The 25088-nt window shown below is 34.8% G+C and overlaps 1 protein-coding gene across 1 annotated transcript in view; it reads left to right on the top strand.

The window, feature by feature from the left end:
• Positions 1-7210: 7210 nt before the first annotated feature.
• The window catches only part of LOC141747193 (uncharacterized), a 57783-nt gene continuing 39905 nt past the window's right edge, over positions 7211-25088 (top strand). The window contains exons 1-16 of the mRNA XM_074597109.1: positions 7211-7240; positions 10014-10209; positions 12363-12499; positions 12803-12894; positions 13988-14096; positions 14724-14750; positions 15116-15154; positions 15938-15982; positions 17359-17403; positions 18872-18913; positions 19835-19867; positions 20723-20758; positions 21959-21997; positions 22674-22691; positions 23269-23304; positions 24826-24870. Coding sequence (XP_074453210.1) covers positions 7211-7240; positions 10014-10209; positions 12363-12499; positions 12803-12894; positions 13988-14096; positions 14724-14750; positions 15116-15154; positions 15938-15982; positions 17359-17403; positions 18872-18913; positions 19835-19867; positions 20723-20758; positions 21959-21997; positions 22674-22691; positions 23269-23304; positions 24826-24870 — 969 coding nt within the window. The remainder of the gene's footprint in view (positions 7241-10013; positions 10210-12362; positions 12500-12802; positions 12895-13987; positions 14097-14723; positions 14751-15115; positions 15155-15937; positions 15983-17358; positions 17404-18871; positions 18914-19834; positions 19868-20722; positions 20759-21958; positions 21998-22673; positions 22692-23268; positions 23305-24825; positions 24871-25088) is intronic.

Raw genomic sequence — 25088 nt, 5'->3', positions numbered from 1 at the left:
GCTGAATCTCAGCATTTCTGTGTAAACTGAGCAAAATGCAGTGTTCACTGTGTGGGTCACAGGGGATGATGATGTTGTTTTCTCTTCCCCATTGCGTGAAAAAGGCACAGATCACTTCTGTGGCCCATATGTATATCCATGTTAATTCCTTTACTGTGTATGAGGAGGCCCATATTTAATTGCTGATTCATGGGCTATGTCCAGTTTCTCAATTTACAGTTTAACACAGCTAATTTCTCCTTATGGGTTAACCACAATCTCCCCAAATTCACACTGACTGTTTTTTTACTTAACAGAGTTGGTTTTTCTATTTATTGTCTTCCACGTTGATTTTACAAAAAGACCAGCATTCAATGGAAAGACTGTTTCCTAGGATAGGATGCAAATTAACATAATGTAAATTAAAAGTAGATTAAATTACAGAAGGTATTTGTGCTATCAGGGTCTTCTGAAGTTCAAAGTGTATAATTTAACAAACTATTAACCAGTAAAAAAAATAAATTCCATTGTTATGTGCACAAAGTAGAGATTTGAAACAGGAGATTCAGGGTGTTTGTTCAAATTCAGGAACAGAAAAATTTAAGTGAGGAAGATATGAAGAAATTTCGTAAGACAAAGTTTGGGCAACTGAAGATCTAACATGAAGCTCAGGTTTCTGCTTTACCAGCAAGAAGAAAGGGACATGATGCGCACATAAGTTTTTCATCATCCAAAGGCATCACCCAAATTAAGTACACTAACTATTCTAATACACAAACACACAGTGAAAAAATAATATGTGAAATGCATACATAAATGCTTACACATAAAAATACATCAGAGGTTTTGATTGGAAAGTTACTGTAAAAGTGAAATAGTTTAGCATGTGGGTTTTAATTTTTTAAGATTATTCTTGCTATTTTTTACTATAAGGGTTGTATACTGATTTACTTCTATAGTATAACAGTGTCTATACAGGAGGTATTCTGCTATTTGTGATTTGTCTGTATGCGTAAATATATGTACACATAGTGTGACATGAATTGTATGAAACTTTGAGCTGATATACATTGTGTAGAGACAGAAGGTGGGGTTTTTTTAAGTGCAGGAGTAGAAATTGTGAGGTTTGTGTCCTGTGTGTGTTCCGAGAGAAATACGTATGTATCTTTGAAAATAATTACTGCATGTTTTTATTGCATGGTCTATTTGTGCAATATTATCCTGCCTTGCTACGTACTTTTAAATTAAAGGAGTCCATAAGGAGGAATTCCTGGCAGAGGTGAAAATAAAGTAGAATCCTGGAGATAATCGGGAGTCCTAAGTGAAACAGCAGGAAAGCCATTAACTGGGGATCATGCTCAGCCTGGCTCTGACCAGGGCTGATGGAAGTTTCTTCTTTCAGTCAAGATTAGGGTGGAAGATGATACTTATGAAATCTTAAAGATGCTGGCCTACGCAGAGAAAGGGGTTGAGTGAACTTTTCAGGGAGTGTCACTGAGTGCTGACAGAGACTGACGCATACCATGAGTGGCAGCAGACTTTCTATATGACCTTGTCCGAGTCACTTAATCCCCTTGTGACTTGGTTTCCTCATCTGTAGAATTATGTACAAATAATAATACTTCTCTGCCTCACAAGGAGCTGTGGGGATTATTTCATTATTGTTGGCAAGGCGTGTTCAGAGAAGAATAGAAAAGATGCAGTGGAAGTGTTATTATTTATTTCTGAAAACCTGTACAATATCAAATACTTTGTGGATCATGTTCTGGAAAGTATATTGTTAACTGCCTATTGCTTGGAAATCCGATATTACCAGAAACCACATGAGCCCATCATGCCTTCCATCTTTCCTCTGCTTCCTTTATGCTCTTGTATCCAAGTAGTTGTGCACATGTTGTTAGGCAAAATTAGACAACCACTCTGCCTATCAAAAAACTATGCCTCTTTCTACAACGGCTGCTTTTTGGCTTCTGTAAATGATGAACCTGAGACACTCCCCCCCCAAAGCTACAATTGCATTCTCATACCTAGGAACATCCCGTACAGATTGACGTAAAGATAAGTAATAAAATTCCTTTAGTTTAAGTTCCAAAGAAGTAGATCCCAAGTGTTTAAGTAGATTTTGAAGTCCAAAGGAATGTCCACTAGTGTGAGCATCTCCCTCTTGGCCTAGGAGATTGAAAGAAACTCTTTCAATAAGCTCTATGCTTATTAATACTAGATTTGTGCACTGTCTGATCACATACTAGTACAGGTTTCAGTTATGGACATGCAACAATGTTTCTCTTAAATTAGCCAACACTCAATTAGCCTAAGCAGTCAAACTTTTTGAATTATGAGAGTGCATCAGCAAAGTGAGTTTATACCAGTCAGTGTTTTGTATCATGTAGCTATGGTATTTTTGACCCAGTACTGTTGGATTGGTAGAAGCTATAAAGTTAAATGTACATTACTGAACCCTAGCTGCTCACTCATGAGTGGACCACACAGGCATATAGATATGCATTGCATTAACTCCAATATACGGGTGATTCCTCTAGGCCACAGGGGCTCATGAAAAGTCTCTAAACATATTTCAACTGTGCTTGAAATATTCTGGATCCATATATACAAATTACATACGAAGAGAATTTTTCAGTAATGCCAGTAGGTGATATGTGTAAGAGGGACCATTTAACTTCTCCGTGCCTGTGAAAAAAATGAATTTTGATTGTTAATATTAAGGCTCCAATTTTCTTTTGGACTGCATATCTCAATAGTGGGATCCCTCTTCTATAATGTCTTCCATTCCATGAACAGATGTTTACACTTACTTAAATCTGAATATAGGGTCTGGTAAATCACTAACAACTGGTAGTCACTGTGGCTTATATGAAGTATTGCATATGTTTGCAGCCACACCCCAGCACTCACCTTAAAAGCACATGGGGACAATGCTATTTGTTAGCTTGCACAATGCGTGAGATAAGATGACGCAATGTTCATATGTCATTGCTGTTGTATGTGCTGTTCATGTCAGGTGTTTCTCCTGAGCAGCGTGTAAGTGTATGACACCGATAAGCTCTGCACAGTCTTTCTCACCCTCACCTCTATTGCAGCTAAAAAGTTCAGTCGAAGTAATCTGTTTGATCGCTCCTTTTCTACTCTTTTGTAGTCAAGTCAAACCTTTTTTTTGCTCACTAATTCTCATGTTAAGGCTCTTAGTGACATCATCTAACTAGGACTTTCAGGGCGTGGACCATTATTGTTATTTATAGAGTACCAGACTTGCACTAACGTCAGCAGTGTTTAAATCAGACAAGAAAAGCACTAACATGAGCAAAGACAAGAAATTAAAGTCAAGAAGGAGTTGAGAATTTTTAGTATGTGAGAAAGGATAATTTTCATATCTTCTTTTTTTTTCTAGAAAAACCTATAAATTACTGATTTGCTGAATTATCAGATAGTTACACGTTTATCAAAAGTACATTTATTTACTTTATATTATTTGTATATTATATTGCATAGTATTATTTATAGTGCACTTAAGAGTGCAAAATATACTATCTAAATTTTAGTTGGCTCTTACAATGTACTATTTTAATGTAATAGTCTTTCTCTGAAGAACAACACTATACTTCGAGGTAGAGCTATTTTGGGCAATAAGTAATTCTATTGTATTATGTGTTGGTGTATTTTTAACAAGGGAATATAATTATTGAATGTAAGAAGTATAATGTTCCCATATAAATAAAAAAATGCTGCAATACTTAAAGGCATTGGAAATAAGATATAAATATTGACACACTTGTATAAGGCAGAAGAAATACTGGTTTTGAAGGAAAGGTAAATAAATATATCTCTTCATATAATCATTATGAGACAATTTACATAGCCTATTAAGAATCCTCACCATTAAATTTAGACTAGAATATGTTTCAAAATAACTTCAGTTGAGTACTTTCGAGTTACAGACAGCATGCTGGAGCATTGCTGCAATGATAACATCCTCTTAATAGCACTTAATACTGTACACTGAGCAAACCACTTTCATTTGGAGATGAAATGTAGGATATTACAGAAATTTCTTGTGATTGTTGAAGTAGGTGTCAGGAAAGCAAATTTTATTTTTAACATTTATAGGAATTTTTCTTGGCCTTCTCTCTTTGAGCAAAGAGGAAACAAAGAAAAGGACTGGGAAAGCTTAGGAAGGCAGCTGGCACTTAAGAGGAGGGCAAGGGTGTTCAGTAATAATTGTTTTCTTTGTCATAATTATGGAAAATTGTATTTGGAAGAAATAAAGCTTATTTTCCTCCCTTCCCACTCACTTTTATTGTTTCATAGAGTCAGTATGAGGTATCCAAGCAAATAGTTTGTGAGTTCTCCTGCAAAGTCTAAGACTCAGTGAAGTATCAATACTGCATACTGGAAAACACCAAAGTGTTTTGATAATGATACCAGACCCTGACAAAAATAACCCTCACAACTTTTACCTTGCTATTTATGTATATATGTTGACATAAGCTGAAGCTTTGTTATGCTTTCTAGCATTTCCAGTTGCAATGTAAGTTTCCATATCAAAAATCATCTTTGGCTCAGAAGTTGCAGAGAGCAAGCTGAAGGTTGTTGAGGATCATGAAGGCAGTTGGATAATGTCAGTGAAAAGAAAAAGGAAACAGGCTGCTTTGTCTGATTTGGTTTTAACAGCTTTTAGTAGAAACAAAATATTTCTCGAAAACCGTGCCAGGGTTTGCAGTCCTTTATTCAAGGAGATACTCCTTTGCTTAGGTGAGTAGCTGACTTCCTCTTTGTCCACCATGTACCCTTTAAAATTTTCATGCACTGCCCAGTAGGGATCCCTTTCAGCGTTCTGGACTCTGGCCTCTCTCCCATGTTTCCTGGCTTGTTCCTAAAATGAACTGACTCACCCTTGGTGGGACAAATCTGATGTAATTATTTTAAAGAAAGACCAGCTGACTCTATATGGGTTACCATACAATCAGAGATCTGGAAAAAAAAAAAAGTGTGTAAGATTCCCACAGGAATATGCATTGAACACATTCCAAGCACCAGGGAAGTCCCTGTGCATACAGTGTAGGGTTGATCTGTACTTGCACAGTAGTTTCAGTATGTAGCAAACTTCGTAATCATGGTTTCACCAGAGTCAGGAATTCACCACTAGTTCAGTCGGTATTTAATTTCTGATCTCAAAATCGTCCTTTCAAGTGTGGAGACCTGAAAAAAGACTTTTAACTGTCAGTTCTGGAGTGCAGGTAAATTAATACTGAATCAGTGTCCTATGTTTGGTACACTGGAAATACTGTTCCTTTGAAATAAACCACAAGCAGTGTGTTGTGAAAGAGCTGGGACAGCAGGTTTACAACTCTCACATTGTAAACTAATGGTCTGAGTCTTTACCAGCTTATTCAATATAGTATTTTATTAGTGTTACAACCAACATAAGCATATTACTTGTCTTATCTATGCTTCTTTATAACCATAATATTACCGAGATTACAGCAATTCATTGTCTGAGACACTTACATATCTACCTGTCAAACCAAATACTAATGGAGTACTCAATGCTGCTCCGAGTAGCCTGGAGTAATAGTTCTGATCCCTCTGGTTACCTCTCAGTATCTCCTAGCTGGCAGCGAAGGAGGTCTTGCATACACGCATTTCTAAGATCCCATCTCGTTGTTTATGTGTTTCAGGTGCAATCAGTTGGCATTCCTTTACTGTATCGTTTATTTGATGGTGTTGCCAGTATGCTTTTGCGTTTGTGGTGTGTAGCGTGCATTTTCATTACTATTTATAACATTGGTATCAATGGTAAGTTTAGTGGTACAATAAGAGAAAGAAGATTATGATCTCTTTTCCAATGTCTTTCTTAATGGAGCAATGTAAATAAAATGCTACTCATTAATTAAAGGTGATTAACTGAAAGAGAATACAGTTAGTTAAATACACTAAATCTTAAAAATAAATAATGTTCTTAAAATGCTATCAGCATTTTGAATTTTAAGTACATTTTAAATGCATAAACATCAAGAATTTGAAGAAGTTTCTTGTGAACTTCTTTTGTTCATGGATTTCCTGGTATTCCCTGATTAAATACAAATGTCTATCATATTGTTAAGGTCCTTGAATGCATCCAGAGGAGGGCAACAAATCTGGTGAAAGGGCTGGAAGGAATGTCCTGTGAGGAGCAGCTAAGGACTTTGGAGAAAAGGAGGCTGAGGGGCAACCTCATTGCTCTCTACAGCTTCCTGAGGAGGAGATGTGGGTATGGAGGTGCTGATCTCTTCTCCCTGGTATCCAGGAACAGGAGGTGTAGGAATGAATGGTTCAAGGCGGTGCCAGTGGAGGCTTAGACTGGACATTATGAAGCATTTCTTTACCAAGAGCATGGTCAAACACTGGAACAGGCTTCCTAGAGAGGTGGCTGATGCCCCAAGCCTGTCAGTGTTTAAGAGGCATTTGGACAATGCCCTTAATAACAGGCTGTAATTTTTGGTCAGCCCTGAATTGGTCGGGCAGTTGGACTAGATGGTCCTTGTAGGTCCCTTCCAACTGAAATACTCTGTCCTGTTCTGTTCTATTCTACATGTCAATCAGCTTTTGGACTTCTTCCCAGTCTTCAGCAGAGACCTTGGGGAAAAAAAAAAATTAGTTTTTGACGGAGGTCAGATGCAGTAACTTCAGATCCTTCCCACAAGGTACATGAGATAAAACAGCCTCATTAACTCTTTGCTCTGAGAAAATGCTTGGCAATATTACGAGTGGAGTTTTCCATGTCTTTTCCAACTGTAAGAAAGGAGTAAAAAAGTGAAAAACTAGCAGCAGAATACTGTGAGGTCAAATTAAAGAGACTAGCGTAGAATATTTTACCGAAACTGGTCATGAAATATCAGTCTTCTGTATCGCATAATTCTGCAGATTTTATTCAACATGCTAGTGTAGTCTGTCAACCTCCCGAAGCCTTACCTATCCCAGATGCCTAGTTAAAGGTCAGAGGGGTTATGATTCACCGGTGAGGAGTGTGTGTTGTCATCGCCCCACCTGGGCAGGAGAGTCCCACCTGCCGTGTCCTCATTTCCACGGCAGAGGCGCGGGCGGCCCTGATTGGCCGCGCTGGCTCCCCGCCTCGCTGCCGATTGGCCGAGCCCGCCGCCTCCTCTCTCTCATCTTCCTGGGGCACCTGGGCTGCCCGGCTGCTGCTCTTCCACGCTGACCATAGAGGGACCGGAGGATGCCCAAGCGTCAGCACTCAGTCGATAAGGTGTGTTGTTGGGGATGTGGTGGACAGGGCGGCAGGCTAACCGGTGATGTTTATTCTCAAAGGCTGAAGAGTAAGTCTTGTGGCTCATCAAGAGCATTTAGGAGAAAAGAAAGGAGAAACACTCAGAACGACGTTAGAAATGGGTATGCAGGACTGAGTCTTAAACTGTTGGCAGGATGGACTTGCCAGGACTGTGTTTTTCAAATTACAGAAAAGTATTTATCATATTAATTAAATGCTCTATATTTAAAGGCTTTTAAAACAACTTTTGTCTCCATTCAGAAGTTTGCCCAAGGCTCTGGAGAAGCAAACCACCAAAGTGTCTCTTTCCGAGTCCACTAGACTTTGAACACAGTAGCTAACTAACTAGCACCCAGGGATTTAATTGCTGGCCTGAAGTTGCATTAGACTAAATGTGGAAAAGCATTCTTAAGGTAGCAGCTCAGGTACTGCAAATAAGAGGGTGATGTAAGCTCATAGGAAGAAGTGATTCTGTGTGTGATAAAAAAAGAATTAGAATTTTTCCATCAGATGAGGGAACTCAGGATACAGTTAATTTTTCATAATTTTATCCAATTAGAAACTTGCAAACAATGTTTATTTGCCAGAATTCCCTATGCTTCTATTTTATAAATATTTACTTTAAGTTTCCTGGCATTTTTCATGGAGAAAAGTTAAATTAGTGATGCAAGATAACATGATTGCATTGCATATGTATTGGAACTCAAGATCCATGGAAATTATTTTCTGCTTCTGCCTCAAGTCAGGACTTGGAATTTTGTAAGATGCTAATATCTCTCTCTTCCTCATCTACAACCTAGTTCCAAAGGATGGCGTGATGAGGCTCTTAGGATAGCTCTTGAACTGTTAAATCAGAGAGCTGATGCAAAGAGAAGGCATTTCATCCGTGTTTCAACTTCTTATGTTTGTGTTTCTGGCTCTCTTCTAGCCAGAAAAAGAGGAAAGGAGATTTCAGACTGGTTTTCTTTTGTGGCAGAGTGTCGCTCCAGACAGTTTTCCAGTCTCGGTTGAAATAGTGCTAAGGACTCTGTGCTTTGAAATAGAACATCTAATTAGAAACAGAGTTTTTTTCCATCTCTCCATGAGTCAGACAAAGATTTCAACAACACATAGGCTGGTTCATATTAAATCACTGTTTACCACATCTGTTATTATATTAACACCTATGCTGTATTTAAAATTTAATTAGAGGTGGGCCACGTCAAAATCGTCAGAAGAGATTGGATAACCGCACCCAGCATACTGATACCCAAATATAATGCTTACCAGGATCCCACTTAAGTGACATTTTCATGAGACTTTTGGGAGGGATATTCTTCATCTGCTTTAAAGACGTACTAACTTGCATATAGAGCTTTCCCGATTGCTGCACTTACTGGTTGTGACACTATGCAAACCTTCATCATCTTCCTATAGGAAATCTTTCAACACTTCACAGTCACTTGTTTTGTTATCTGTTGACTCAGTGGCTTTTTACAAAGTTGTTTAAGTTCAGAGTTAAGTGAATGCGTGTTGGAATTGTGTTCTGAAGTTTTTCCCCTCCGCTCCCAGATACTTCTGTTACTTATTTCATTAGCACATGCAAAACCGAATGGCCTTACACATTCATGCACAGATTAAGATACACAGGTAGATGATACAAACTGAACATGTCTCTTAACATCGTGTTTGAAATGCTTTAAAAAATCTCCAGTAAATATCTCCATTCTTTCTGTTACAGCCTATTGTACCACACAAGGCAATCCTGTAGCAAACAGGCATAAAAAATAGTGTTATTAAATACTTCTTGTGATTTAACAGTTGTATCAGCATTTTTGTAATTGAAACAGTGAGATATTCATAAGATGTAATGGTCTTACAAATTATCTGCTGCCACAGTTGAATGTTTAGACTTTGAACGTGGGCCATAAAATCTGGTATTAAACACCTGAGAATACTGCTGGGACGAGTTTCCTTTCTTTCTTGGAAACAGTTTACTATCATTGTCAGTACTACAAGTGAATTATAAAGAAAATACATTTTCTTCCCACTAACAATCCTTAAACACTGGACTTCAGTCCTGCCTCTTAGTTATTTTTGTGAATTTCTGTCCTGGGTATAATTTATTCTTAACCCAAAGGAAGCACACACTAACAATTTACCATTTTTAAATTGATTAGAAGTTCCAAAGGACTTTGCGGAAGTCTCGTTAAATCCTTCAGGAAACAAATATTTTGAAAAAATTTTAAGAGTTCTCCAGGGCATTTAACAATAGATTTCTTGGCTGTCTCTTGGAAGTGGGAGTAGGCAAAGCAGTCAAAAGAGAGCATGCTAGTCATGGTTATATCTACAAAAAGCAGTTCAAGAGACCAAGGTTTTTGTCTTAGTTCTTGAATAACAAAGGAGCTAAGCTAAATCTGCTGGCTCAACAACAAGGAAGCTTGTTTAAAGTCTTTTCTACTCCAAAGCCTTAATGCAGCAGACATGGCTGTTAATGGTTTGTTGTCATGTAAGCAGAGAATTTAAACTTCCATTAATAATTCAGTATTTTAAAATGGAAATATTTCTGTCCTTTATTGCACTGTTCTGCCAGTGTATATAGGTATTTCACTCTAATTTATTTTCTTCAAAATACATTAATGCAATGAAAGCCCAGCTCTCTAGGCTTTTTCTCTTTCCTGCCCTGGAGAAAAACAGATATTTGTCAAATACAGCAACTACTGAAAAGAAGATGCTATAAACTATAAAACTATACTGTCTTTTTGTTCCACAGATGAGAAGACACTCCTGCTTTGTTTTTTTGTTCTGTGCGATATTTTTGCCCAGAATCCTTGGTTTTCCACAGACAAATACCTCAATTGATTGTGATTCTCTGTTACCAAACTATGAAGCTGAACCACAGACATCTGCACCACCCTATCTTATTGCTGTATCTTTTGATAACTTTGAGCCAGGAAATGAAATTCAAGGTAAATAATCTGAATGACACAAAATCTTTATCCCTGTCTCTCAGAATTACTAGTCTTCACCAAATTTCCCCCTTCTCCCTCTCAGTCCAGTTAAATTTATTTTTTTATTTCAATCTCGTTCATCTATACCTGAGATATTAATCTTTTTTTGAAATGTTCTCTCTATATATGTTTATGTACAGTTGTATAACTGAAAATATATTAACTTTTTTTCTTTTCCCTGTCTAACAAATGTATCTTAACTTCATGCTATAATTTTTGTGACAAAATTAAAATGAAATGGGGCAGCTGAGTTGGACTAATAATTAGTTGCTCTTTGTAGTTTAGTTGCTCTTACAATAATTAGTTGCTCTTTAACTTTGTATTTGAGTATCTGCTGTTGTATCAGGCCTCTGCAATACAAAAGGATCCTGCTCATTAGATGTTCGCATGCTGTCATCTTAGAGGAAAATAAAAATTCAGGATGCAGTGTAAGACAACTCGAGAGTGAGACATTTTGAGTCATCCTAAGAGCTGCATCCAAGATTTTATCAAATTGCTGGAGGTGGAGCTATTGTGGTTTAAACTACCTTTTAATCTTCCTAATCCCAAATTGCTCTCTAGATGGAACACCTTGAACGCCTTGTTTCTCGACACTATGATGCCATCTCATGGTGCTGTCACACTTTAAGTGCCTTGTGAATGCTTTTTTTTCTAGCCATTTGCTAGAAGAAGCATAGAAGTGGAAGTGAGTTGTAACCCGTCATATGTCCATTGTTGTACCTCTGTAGCTGCCATTCTCGGAAAAACATGTGCGAATAACTCCTTCAAGGATCAGAGGGCTGTTTGATTACTGATAGCTATTTTCAAAACAGTATTGCCAGCAAAATGGTGGATGGATTTAAGTATATGCAGGCTGTTCTGTGAGGTTATATGGGATTTACCACGATTTACCATGATGAAAATATTGAATCCCAGATGCTACTACCCTTGCCTTTTTTTTTCTTTTTTTTTTTTTTTCTAACCATGCTTTTCTTGCTTTAGCAGTACTTTTTTATTGCTTCAAATTGTAAACATCCAGTATCTGATCTCTGGGAGCTGCTTTAGGTTGCCCTTCCATTGAGTATATTGCAGTTTCAGCTGTGGCATGCCATGTGCCAACACTCTTACAGTTGCATCTGTGATTGATTTCATACTGCATGCAAGTGTTGGACGTCATCCCTCCTGTGAGACCTGCAAAAAATTAGTCAATTAGGACTGAAAGTTGATGACAAATTGGAAGGCTAATAATGCAGGTCTTTGGAAATTTTAAATTGTCAGTGTATGATTGGTCCTTGCCTTGACGCTGTGTCATTCCCAGTTTAGCTTTCCTTATTTTTAAAGACTACATATTCCTTTGGTCATAAACCATGATTCTGATTTTATTTGTGAAAGTGCCTGATATTGGCATTAGCAGAGCAAGTTTATAATAGATCATAACAAATTTGATTATGCCTCTTGAAATTTAATTTCGGTTTGGATATACACAAAACTAGAAACTGCTCTCTTCCATATTTTTCTGAGCTCCTCAGTAACAGAACTTGAGTAAAATGGAGTCGTTTATAATTATTAATTTTTCATATTTAGTATAGAACATGAGAGCCAAACTGTCTAGTTTTTCTTTTTACAGCTGTAACACATTAAAATAAATGGTTCTGTAATTCAGCCTCAGGCAGAAGTTAATCTTTTCTTTTGAAACAGAGGTAGAAAGAAATGCAATTCTTTTTCTCCTGTAGCTAGTTTGACTACATAGGCCTAATTAGACAGAAAATAAATAACCTCTTGGTCAGCAGGGCCGTTGGCCAATATTCTTGGGGATGCAAATTAGATTTATAATAAAGTTGTAGTCATTTGGTAGAACAGAATTACTTTTAAAATTGTCAGTAAATCATATATTTCATGTTACTTTGCACAGAAATGCCTCTCCAAATTTCTTCCTTTTCCTTTATTTTCATTCTCTTGATAAGTAATAAAAACTGTAATAAATCCCAACATTTTTAAAAATTGTAAAAGGTTTTGAGTAATTTCTGTACATGCAGTCTTGTGCTTTGGAGTGAGGGAAATGAGTTGTTAAACATTTAAGAGGTTTCAGTTGTATACGAAACTTAAATTTCTCAAAATGTCTGTTTTCACAGTGACTCTAGAAGCACTTAAAGATGCTGGTTTTAAAGGATTTCATCTACAAGCTCGAGAAGTAGAAGGAGATGTTCCTGTTGGTACTTTTAAAATTACAGATCCAAACACTAAAGGCTTGGGATGTCATAATGTGACGGTATGTGTTCAGGCTTTGGAATACTTACTTAAGCTTGCTTTCCTTTAAATACTTTCATCAGAATTGATAGAAGTGAGCATTTTTATATGGCAAAGTTATTTAATCAATAGAGTTTAGAAATTTAGACGTTCTCAAGAAGTACATGTATCTTCTGTATGTAATATGAATCTAATGTAAAAACTACCTGGCACTTTTTAGGAGGACATCGATGTTACCTGTTGTAGTAGAGACAGTTCCCCTAATAATATAGGTAAAAGTCACTTTTGCATCTCATAAATTATATGTATTTCTTTTTCATTGCAGAATTCAGCAGTAGGTCATGCAAATTCAGATGTGAAGCAGAAAGTTACAACAACATGGATCGCTCCACGTGATGCTAGAGATCTTCAATTTATGTAAATTATTGTTTTTCTTTTTTTTTTTGCCTTGAAATTTTATTTATTTCTATGGATTATTTTGACATGGATCTGTGTTGCTGTTTCTGACGTTCTTCTCTTGCCACAATCATGGGGTTTTTTTCATAGTTTGTCATAACTTCCCACTGTGTCCATTAAATAACATGATTTCCATTTCAAGGTATATTTATGAAAGGTTAAACAGTGTCCTACAGATGTTAATATATGTAAATAATTATTTACATATATTAAGCACAGTGTTATTAATAGATCTTTGAGTAACCAGTTTTTACACTTTGACCTCTTCAATTACAAGAGTAACAATATGAATGTAACTAGTTCCCTGAATAAGTGAAGTTCAAACTCTATTCAATTATAACTTTTTTCATTTTGAGGAATGGAAGAATAGTAGTTTGATGTAAATGCTTGTAAGATAAATTTAAATATAAGTTTGTGACCTATGAACTACCTGCTGAAAGCAGGAGAAGACAAATTTATCCTACATTTACTGCTACTTTTCTTGCAGATCTGAAGCTTGTAAAAATACCACCTGGGCTAACAAAATGCAATCTTGATGTAATTGGAAAACATCTAAATATTTGATAGCTTGATATTGTTTGAAGTGTAGATTTATGACAGGGCATCTTGGCTTTCCTTCATTAAATCTTGAGGAATACAAAAAGGGGCAAAAGAATGCAAATTTAAAACACAATCACTTCCACTCATTAATGAAAATCAGTTCACCATCACAGATACAGATTGTCAGAGCAGGAAAGAGGTGTGACAATTTTTATGGACATTTGAGCATATACTCCCCACTGGAGTCAGTGCTTCTTCAAATAGTGTCCATTCCTCTTCTGCCCCTTCTCAGCATCTATTTTTATTTATCTTCAAAATGATGTTGGATGATAATACAGTAACTGGAAAAGTGTTCTGGGAAACAATGATGTTCTTTTCAAACTTGTACTGTATACCATTAAAGTCAAAATAGAGTGATTTTCTTGGTGGGGGGAGAGGAGAAGGAGAGTTTATTGTTATTTTTATACTGAAATATTTTGATAGAAAAATAATTATTATTTTGTTTCCTTTCCAGTGCAACTGTTGTTCAAGATCTGGAGAAATTTTGGGTTGGAATTCAAAGCAAAACTCTCACACCTACACATTCTGAGCCAGTTAATGGGACAGGAAAAAGTAAAAGGAAGGTATGTTTTGAGTGTATTTACGTACTAGAAATTAGTACAGTAAATTAAAATATGTTTGACTTGATACAAGACATACATTCTTTAAAGTGTATTCATTAAGATGGCCAAAATCAATAGATATTTTCAACACTTTTAATTTAACTGTCTGATCCTCACTAAATTGATGAAAAAATGAAATAAATATTATTTTCCCTCCACAGAAATAAAGAAACTAATAATCTAGTTATCAAAACAATCCATAGCATAAAGACAAAGAAAATAAATTTGGTCATAAGGAGAACTCTACTGTACTTATGGTGTATTGTTCTTAACTGCTGCCTCAGTCCCTGGGAAATGTAGCTGTGTAGCATATTCTAAGAAATTAGTTTGTTTCTTTTTTGGGCAAGAATTATGCTTATATGAAACATCTTAAACACGATAGGCAGCTAAATAAAGAAAGTGTTCAAATCCACCATATTAGTTCTTGACTGTAGCAACACTGATTTATGTCATCTTGTGTTCTAACCAAGAGTGAACACCTGTCTTTCGTCCCTCGCTTCAGCGAATGTATTTCCTGTTTCCTATAATGAGCTGGGTTTTTTTTCCCAGTAAATACTTTGTAAATGTTTTCTCATTTTTTTTTCACAGCTTATGATAGAAGTAGAGTGTAACAAGGTAAGAGCAAGTTTTTTTTCTATTTCCCAACTTTCAGTTACCAGTTTTAGAATTCCTGTCCTACTGGTGCAGTTGTTTCAGGGTTGTAGCATGAAGATTATATCATACCATTCAAATTACTTTCCTAGCAAGATCTCATTTATGCTTACGTTTTTGTATGCGGTTTTGAAGGTATTTTTAATTTTAATTGGTTAGCGTCAGTTCTCAGATCAGATTGTTACAACGTGTAAGGTATTGTAAGCAATGAAACACTTGATTTCTTCACTCAGACCATGAATGTGAATTCAGTTGATTTCCTGTTTAAAATAGTTTGGTATTTATACACCAGTCAATAAACAGTAACTGTAACCTGTACTTTCTTGCAGCGTGGAGGGACTTACACAACACAAGGCCGATGCATCATGGTAAATATTCTTTCTTCAAAGACATTGACAAACTGCTAATTGCCCAGACCTATTCAGAAGCTGCTTCTAGTCATATCTTTATCCCTCTTGTCTCTCAATGTATTTTTCTTTTTAGCAATTTATCTTGGTTGATTAAAATCCCAAGCTTTCTAAATGGTTGTCAGCCTTGTTACCATTTCCTCCTGCAGGTTCTCTCTAGCTAATCTGGAGTAAATTTTCTAACAGAAGCTTGCTTTTTTGTCTTCACTTTTTAGTCATAGTGTTTGCTTGCTTTTCAAGACAAATTATTTCAACAGCTCTGAAACCTTACCTTTTGCAAATCATGATCTAGATATAAGATTTAACTGATTTTTATTTCCTGAAAATCACTTTCAACTCAGTGAAGAAGCCTCTTTTTCTTCTCTCCTTCCTCCCAGAAAATATTCCCTACATTGCATAGTGTCTAGTAATTACATAGTCATATCAGTAAAAAGTTTTCATCTACTTTCTAATGATCTTGACAGTGTAGGTCTCTTCCTCAATGATGTGTATGAGGCCAGATAAAAAGGATGCAAGCAGCAGAATTATGTTAATTTATACTAGCTGTTTTGGTATAGTTTTGATTATTTGGCTTTAAAGATCTCTGAAATAATTTTCATAGTATCACTTGGTGGAATGAAGTCACAGAAAACTACTTTGTGTGTTCTTCCTTTTTCCACCAAGTAGATCTTTCTTTCCCGAAAATGTTATATACCAAAATCAATTTTCTGCAAAATAATAAATAGTATTTTGGTTTCTTTACAGGTTGGACCTTCCAGTTCCTCTCAGAACAGCTATTCAGGGAGTCAGGTAAGAGTCCTAGCTTCCAGCACTTGTATATTTTCCTTTAGTAACTGTGAACAACTGAAATTCTGTAACTAGAGTACTGAGGTGCTTTAATACTGTACTGAAATCTCATCTCTGCTAGTTGACGCAGAATGTCGGAGCTATTCATCCAGTAAACTGTATGTTCAGTACCTGGACTAGATTCAACTACTCACACTCTGTTGAACTCAGCAGCTTGATGTCAATATTCTTGCCTAAAAGATGCTTCACCACCTCTGATTTCACACATTAAGCATTTTTATCAAGCATTAACTTGACCCTTTTGAGGGGAAAAAAAAAGATTCCTTCCATCTTCCTAGAGGATTCCTACCTCTGTGTGCACATGTGCATGCAAACACAGTCACAAACCATTTATTTTATAGTTTGAGACATCTGGCAAAATGAAAATGAAACTATACTTATTAAATTATTCATTAGGCATTTTTCTTATTTCTATTTTTTTTTTACAATCGAAATAAAAGCACTAATTATACTTGTATTTCACTTTCTTTTCCACAAAAATTTGCAAAATTTCTCCAAACTTCACCAGATATGCAAGCATCTATTAAAGCTCCAGTATAATGTCTGTGTCACTTTTAACACCAGATTATATTTGCAGTTGAAAATTTGGGCATTTCACTGTCTAGTTAGCCTTTTAAAACTTCTAGGTTATGTATGTCTGTGGTCTCACTGATCACTTTCACTTCTTTAATCACAGAAATGTATACTTGGTTCTTAGTTCATTATTTCCACAACCACAATGTGCCTATTTGCACTTGAACTGTCAGATGCTTTCTGGTATGTCTCCAGTTTCTTGAACTGAGCTTCTCAAGGATGTATTTCTTACTACTTATTAGTGATTATATTTATTAGTGAATTATCTGGTAATATTCCACTTGTTCAATCTTCACTACTTGTAAGTGGAATTACCAGACTCTAAGAAATACCAAATATTTTGATGTCTATACTAAATACTAATTTTCTTCATTGTATTTCTTTCATACATAATACATACTCTTTTCTAAGAGCTGAGTTTCTCATCTTGTTACATAACAACCTGAAGTTATTGATTTTTTCTAAAATACAGACCGCTTAGTAAAAAAACTTGTGGATTTTGAAAGGTTACATGACCAACGACAAAGTTATATGAAATCCCAATGATGACTAATATGTCATACTAAATTAAAATTGTTACACCCAGTTAGCACTGAACTGGTAACCTCTGTACTTGCTTATCCCATACTTGCATATACACATTGCCAGTTGCACAGCTTTTCATGCCATAAACAGCAGGCCTTTTCTTTCCGCTGCCCCCACCTTTTTTTTAACATGGAAATAATTGACTTCTGTTTTTATTTCAGGGAGGAGGAGTAGTCTACACAATAAGCAAGAGTGGATGTGGCCCTGTAAGCACTTTTCTTACATTTACTTTTTTGTCCTCAACATAACTATATTTATAGTAACTCCTAGCCTTCAGTTGCGTTATTTATATGAGTGTTCATGTTGGAGTTTATGTTGCAAATAGAAAATAATGAAGAGAGAGCTAAAAGATTAATATTGCAGTTTATTCAATGGTATGAAGTATCTGGCAAACAGATGTCAAAAAGTTAAATAGAAACATTATAGAAATAGAAAATAGATTATAGAATCACAAAAAAAAGGACTGGAAGGAGTTATCTGTTGCACTTACATTACACGTATTATACAAGTTGCCTATTCTCCCCTTCTACTCTAGACATGACTAGTGTGAATGTGTCTGCATGTTCTAAGTTGTTCTTCCTCTCAGAAGTAATCACTCAGATATCTACAGTAACTAAGGCTATTTCAGTTTTTCATTCTTTCATGCAGCAGGGATAATTGTGAAGTTATGAATCCTAGACAGGTTAAGCCTGTCATCAGGAAAGAGGTGAAAGATGCTGTAATGTGGTGCTGAATACAAGTATTTTTATCAAGATGGTGACTAATTGTATGGACTAAAATATTTGCAGATTTATGTCAAATATATATAATTATTTTGGTTTTCTTTCAGCAAGATAAGATTTTTATTTTTTAATGCAAAGTTACTGTGTTCAAACACAATATAAAAATGAGAAAAAACTTGAAAGGTAAATGAAGTCAAGTTTACTCTTTCTGTGTCAATGACAGGGGTTTTTGCTTGTTTTTTATAATATAGCAAGTAAGCAAAAATAAACTAGTTATGTAGTTTGCTGTTGCTAAGCACTATCAGTTGCCTCTTCAAACTAGAAAAATGGGGATGTCTCAGCAGCAGCAAGGACAATGTTTCCAAAAATGTAAAACATTCATGTCATCAATACTTGTAAAATGTAAAATTTATGACAATGTATATTGGGTTTTTGCAAAGAAGAACAAAGTTACAGTTTTGGGGGAAACTATTGATTATATTAATAATGACAAGTGAAATTTACTTTAAAAAAGGAACTATTTATGCTGGACCGTGATATTTTATATTTGATTGACGGTAAATCAGGAAGGTGTTAATTTTTGTTTCTTTCCAGTTTCTCCTTCCTAATTTTTACATGTTGTGTATGTGTACATATTACATACATAATATGTTTTAACACCAAGCATTAAATTAAATCTTTATAGTTTATTTCTATTAAAATAATATCTTCACAGTGGCTGTTTTAAAATGTTTCCCGAGTACCCCTAGATAATCACTGTTATACAAAGGGCTAATGCACCTGGCTCTTATGTTCACACGTGGGTGTTCATGCATTAAAAGTGGAGAGTACAATACTCTCCTTATCATTTACCCTTTACATAAGGATCAGTCAGAATTGAGGGTGTCTGAAGTATGCCTTTTCTTCTTAAGCAATTATAGAAGAGAAATAACTGATTTCATTTTTTTCTTAGGGCGGTGCTGCTGATGCATATAGTCAACACGCCTGTAGAGATGTAAGCTGCTTATATATGTATTTGCTGATTGTCTACTACTATGCTTCTTAACACATCTCCTTATTGCAAATTGCATTTGATTCTCTTCTGCAGACCTATATTATTCTTCCTACACATATTAAGGAAAATGGTGGTAGTCTGAGGTATTATTCTGAGATTAAAATCCAAAATTAAAAGGTGTTACATTGTCACTTCCTTGAAGTGTAATCATTTATGTTATAGTGGCTACTCATTACCTGTTATAAATGCTTAATTTGTTAGCCTACTGCAATGTCAGAATTCTTGCTGCATAATGCTTTTTATCTGTTATTGTCTTTGGATATTGTATATTGTGCAATATTATTTGGGGGGTTTTACCATCTTTGTGTATTAAACCAATAATTCTTTAATTGGTTGAGAAAATTCTATTGTCAATCTCATTTATTTCATTTTCACATGAAAACAGATTTATTTTAAAATCTAACATATTTTACATTTTTAAAATCATGAAGGCAAGTGAAAAAATCTTATCAGAAAGACGACACACTCTCTAATGCCTGTTAGGAACTGAAACCATGGCCAAGAAGCTCCTTAATCATATGCTTTACTTTAAATACATCATTAGTTATATTAATTCCTAAATATTAAACATATTTCATCTTTGTTTAATATGTATGTGTAAATTGTATTTGTGATAGAGCAACATTAATCTGATAACTACAGTAGAACTTTTGAAAATTTTTACTTCAGTTATCTTTAAGCAGGTTCGGTATACTTTAGTATTGCCCTAGATTTACTGGAAATGAAATCTTAAATAATCTTATAGTAGATTAAATCGGTTTGATTTGAAGTGTACATCCTCTAAGGAAAAAAGTGATGACTTCTAGATATAATTAACAAATTATTGTACAAATAAATACCTGATTTATGTTTTGATTTCAGGGTGCATCTGGCAGTGGTCTTACCTATGGTCAGGTAACTATGTGCTTTCCAAGATGTTTTCAGAAACTAAGCAGTTATGCCCAAATTTTACCAAAGAATAATAAAATTCATGGAAGGGGATAAAGGAGGACTGTCTTCAAATGGATAAATAATAATCTTATCTGGAAATAACTGAAACAGATGAGTTACATGTTTAGGGGATGTTGTAATATCAACTTTGTTGGAAGTTATTAACTTCTGTTTTACACAGAAACTCGATTATATTTATTCTGTAAATGAACACCCAGTTACATTTATTATGATTTTCCAAAAGTCAGTGCTTTCTTTGATAGTAACTAAGAATTTAAAAGTATTTTTTGTGGCTTTTGCCTATACAATAGTACATATGCATTGATGAAATGGAAAACTTCATTGCACATTATTTAATGCTTCATTTAAAACACTTCTATTCTTATGGTGCATCCTATTTATTCAAGTTTATATTTCAAAGGTAGGTTTTTTTAGTTTTGGGAGACGGGTTCTGGAGTTTGGGTTGGTTTCTTTTTTGATGAAGTTAGAAGAGATTAATTTTTCTTTTCTACCAATAGATTATTTTTTATTATAAAAAACTTCCAATTTGATGTTAGGTGAAACATTTGCAACTTTTACACAGTGCTGTGTAAAACTAGCAAAACAATTGGGGTTTGTAGGAAAAAAAAAAATTAAACCAGTTGATTTATTTCAGTTGTTCATTTATTAATTGCCTGTACATTAATATTTTTCTTCAGAATCTTATTTTGTTTGGTACTTTAGGGTAATGATGTTAGCTGTAATGTTCTTGTGGAAAATAGTGCTGTTAATTTGTCATACATTTACCTAAGCAAAAAATGGATTCTGTATTCTCTACAGTCTGTCCCTTCAAGCAGTTCAGATTCCAGTAAGAAGGTAAGAACTCCTTTTCTTTTCAATTCAAAGGGAAAAAATTCTTAGAGTTTTAACTTGGCATGACTCATTTTATTTCAGTGGTATTACAGTTCCGTTTACTGGTTAAGACTTTTCAAGGTTTTAATCCAGATAGATTGATTCATATGGGTTGAATCAGTTTGCTTCTTAGATGACTAAGACTAGCAGTGCTATGGTGGCTTTTGTTGATAGTTGACTTCATTGTGTATAAAATAAAATTCCATACGTGTTCATGGGGATCTGTTTTAAAAAAGTTAAGATAGCGATTGTGATGTAATAAGGACTTTTAAGTATATAGATTATGTAATTATTATTCAGATGTGGCTGGAGAACGTGTGTGACCCAAATGAAATCAATAGAATTCGTATTACTGTTGAATTTGACTCATAATATTTACATGGACTCTTCCTCTCACTTCAGTCCCCAGGAAGCTCAGGGCTAATACTATGGTGTGTTCAGTAAACACACAGCGTACCCATTATGTCCTCACAGATATTGGGTTTTTTCATTTTAATTTCCCATTGTTTTAAGAATTTAAAATATACTGATAGGTTATTTTTTAATAACTTAGTTTAAAAAAAGTATTACTTCTCTCTATTTTATATTAGAATTCTTTACTTCGGATAGCACCAACTCCTTTTTTTACACCACTGGATAACATAAACTGTTTTCGGTTTAAAAAAAAAAAAGAAAAAGGAAAAACCCTTCTAATCAGAAAACATTAAAACCTGAACAGAAGATACTACTATTGCATTTGGCTTAGTTGTTTTGAATTAACTCAATATTAAGCCTTTTTTTTGGCATAATACTGAATACAGAGAAAAAAAAATTGAATGTCTAGTTTGGGGTGGAAAGTTGAAGATCAAAAAGGACACATAGTGTACGGGTACAATAAATGAAATCCTGCTTCTGCCTCTACAGCTGAGTCATTGTGTAACTGGGAGCAAGTCTTTTATCTCCTTATACTCTTATGTAAATCATGTATATGTATATATTCTTCTTTGCTTGGTAATGCGCATTAAAAATTTTTATAAAAATAGTATTTTATAAAAGTGATCATCCATAACATTATAATCAGAGTTTGTAGATTTAGAGAATTCAGTATTCTTCATTTTCCTAACATACTTTATTATTTAAATAAACTCTAGGATGGGTAAATTGCTTTCTCTGATTTCCCTATAGGTAGTGGTCATTGCCAACAGCAACCCTTTTCCACCTGTGGTAAGCAGTTTTTCTCCACAATGCTCAGAATTTTGACTCAAAAAGCTTTCAAATATCTACATGCTTAATTTGTCAGAAAGATTTATGGTGTATGGAGACAATTCTTTGGCAGACAGGGTTTACCCTAGGTGCATAATTATCTTCAGGGAAAGACAGTAGTAAGATAGCTACAAATCTCGTGGTTCTATGATTGCTATTAGTACTTGAAGAGTTATTGGATTAGCTGCAGATTCCAGGTCTCGCAATGCATACAGCATCTGTGTTCCTGAATAGTTCTGATTTTCTGTTTCTATTGCAATTTCTTTTGTAAATTCACTTCCACTCTCACTTTTAAACTAGATTAGATTTAGATTAGAAAATTAGATTTCCACTCTGCTTACTTGGAACTGATACAGTCAGTCAAAAGTAAGTTTAGCCTTAAGGTAGTTAAAGTGAGTTTGTATGACGTAGCATTTGATATATATGTTTTTCTGATGTCTAGTTTCTGATCAAACATGGTGTTGTTCTAACCCAAATGAAGATTAAGATGCATTTGTTCTATGCTATCCTTTCCGTGGATTTCTTTCACATTTGGTTGTGTATTGCATCCAAAAGACAGGGCCCTTTTCCTGACGCAGTTTTCTGTTTGCACCAGCCCTTGTGCAAATAATTAAAGATTGTTTTGTTTCATTTGCAGCGTCATACCTACCCCCAGGTAAACATACTTTTTTCTTATGATTTCTAGAATAGTAATATGGTTCTTATGGGATCAAACCAGTTGCCTCAGGATGGTGTCCGCTACCCTTTTATATTTGTCCCTCACATCCCAAAATTCAGCAAACAAATGATTGGATCAGGAATTGAATTTGTATGTGTGGTGATATATCACCAATGCAGGTGACAGTGAGACAGGTTGGAGGGATGATGATGTCTTAGCTTCACCCACCACATTTGGAAAAGCTGAGCTGACTGGTAGTGCAAAAAGGGTGTAGCCTGTGCTCTGCTGCTCTCTACATAAGCTGTAACAGAAGCAGATGCAAGCGTGGAAAATTACTTCGTAGGGGCAGGCCACCTCCCCAAACTTCTAGAGCTGAGGATAAACTAGTTTAATAGTAAGTGTTAAGAATTTGATACTCCGTACATCACACATACAACCTGTCCCTTTATTCTCACAAGCAAAATAGTACAACTTGGTATTTTCTGTTTAACTGCATTGCATTTAAACAAGCCAAATTAAATGTTTTCTGTTGTGGTTTTTTGGGGGGTTTTTTTGTTCTTTTTTTTTCTTTCAGAGTTTGGGAAGTTCTGCTACTAGGATCATAATACAGGTAGACATTCTTTCTCGATTATATTTGAGTTTTAACTGAAGCCTTGTCTCAGTAAACTAAATAATGGCTCATCTCTTTGGGAATAAATAAGTATGAATAACTTACAGATATCTTCGATATCCACAAACTACAGTGGTGGAATAGGATGTTTCTGTGGTTACAGCAAAGTGGATATCCTACTTGCTTGCTGATTAAAGACCAATGCAGCTGTTTCCTACAGCCATAAAATATGAAGACCTCTGCATGCTAATTACATAGTGCTCTCAAAATTTGCAAAATTTAACCATCTCAATCTGCTCAGGAAGGTAGATGGAATTCTAGAGCTGAAGCTTGAATGTTATTTGATATTAAATCAAATATGCATAAATCAAAACCTGCAGAGTTCCATGTTCATTTAAACAGTCTATTTTTTTAATAGAAACAACTAGTTCAGTGTTATTTTTTTAAAAACATTGCACAGTTAGGGCTTAGGTGAACTTTTGTTTGCTGTTCTATTTGTAACATTGCTTCTTGATAACCAGGCACTTGGAAAGCTCATTACAATCCAACCTCATTAAGAGCATGTTTGTAAAGTATTATGGATATCAGGCATATTTTTTCTGGGTCCTTTGCAGTTTTAACCAACCTACCACTCTTCACGGTTTAGGCTCTTCTTCCTTCATACGTTAGTCCTCCAGACTGTCAAAATAAATTCTCACTTTCACTGAAATATCAGAAGTAGGTGAACCCAGCTGAAATTTGTCTTTTGAAAATCATTGCTTTCAAAATGCATAGCAGTAGATTTTTCCATAACTAGTGATGAACGCTGGCAGAGAAAGGAATAAGATTTCCTTGTTGTTTTATTTCTGCATTTAAATGTATAGTGTTTTGATTTCACAGGTTAAGTATTTTCAATGCATATATATAAAAATAAAACTGATATATATATATCAGTTTATATATATAAAAATTATATATATATATCAGCTTATATATATAAATAAAACTCTCATAATCCATGTACTTCACAGGAATTGAAAGATCTTCTGCAGTGACTTTTCCTTTGGTTAAATTCTAACTGTGGCTTTTCCAATTTTTGTTTTGACAAAGCCTTTGTCAAAAGTTTGTTGTGCTTATTCATGAAAAAAAATCAGCCATAATATGAACATAAATGCATATAAGTTTAATGACAGTGTGTGATACATTTGAAGGCAGAATTATTTAAATTCATTTGAAATACAAAAATATGACACTACAATGTATTATATGATGAATTTTCATTAAGAAAATGACATCAAGATGTATAAATACTTTTAACAGTTTATGAAGGATCCTTATATACTGAAGTATTAAACATTGTAGTGGTTGGAGATGGCATAAATAAAGAACAGGTATAAGGAACTCTTTTTGGCTTTCAAAATGTCTAGTAGATATAAGGAGAGAGTTACTTCTTGAAATTTATTAGTATGTAAGCAATTCCTCTTAAAAAATAAATGCAATTACTCTTAAAAATAAATAACTATTTCTTTTGTTCCTGAGTAGGGTGGACAAAGACAGCAAAGCAGCAGCAGCAGTACTTATGTTCAGGCAAGTGAACTTAAAAAGGACTAGAAATATTCCTGTAAACTTCACTAAAACAGGGCCAGCACAACTTGGAAATAAATTATTTCCTACATTTTAAAATTTATTTCACAGGGTGCAGATACTTCTATTTCTCTGATTTTTGTTCATAAAATTGTCATCTGGTACTGGTGTTCAACCAATCACACATGGAGATACATTTATGAGTGTTACAAACAAAAATA

Source organism: Larus michahellis, chromosome 8 (genome assembly GCF_964199755.1).
Source record: "Larus michahellis chromosome 8, bLarMic1.1, whole genome shotgun sequence".
Lineage (NCBI taxonomy): Eukaryota > Metazoa > Chordata > Aves > Charadriiformes > Laridae > Larus > Larus michahellis.
Note: the sequence above shows the minus strand (reverse complement) of the source record. Positions and strands in the feature narration are given on the sequence as shown.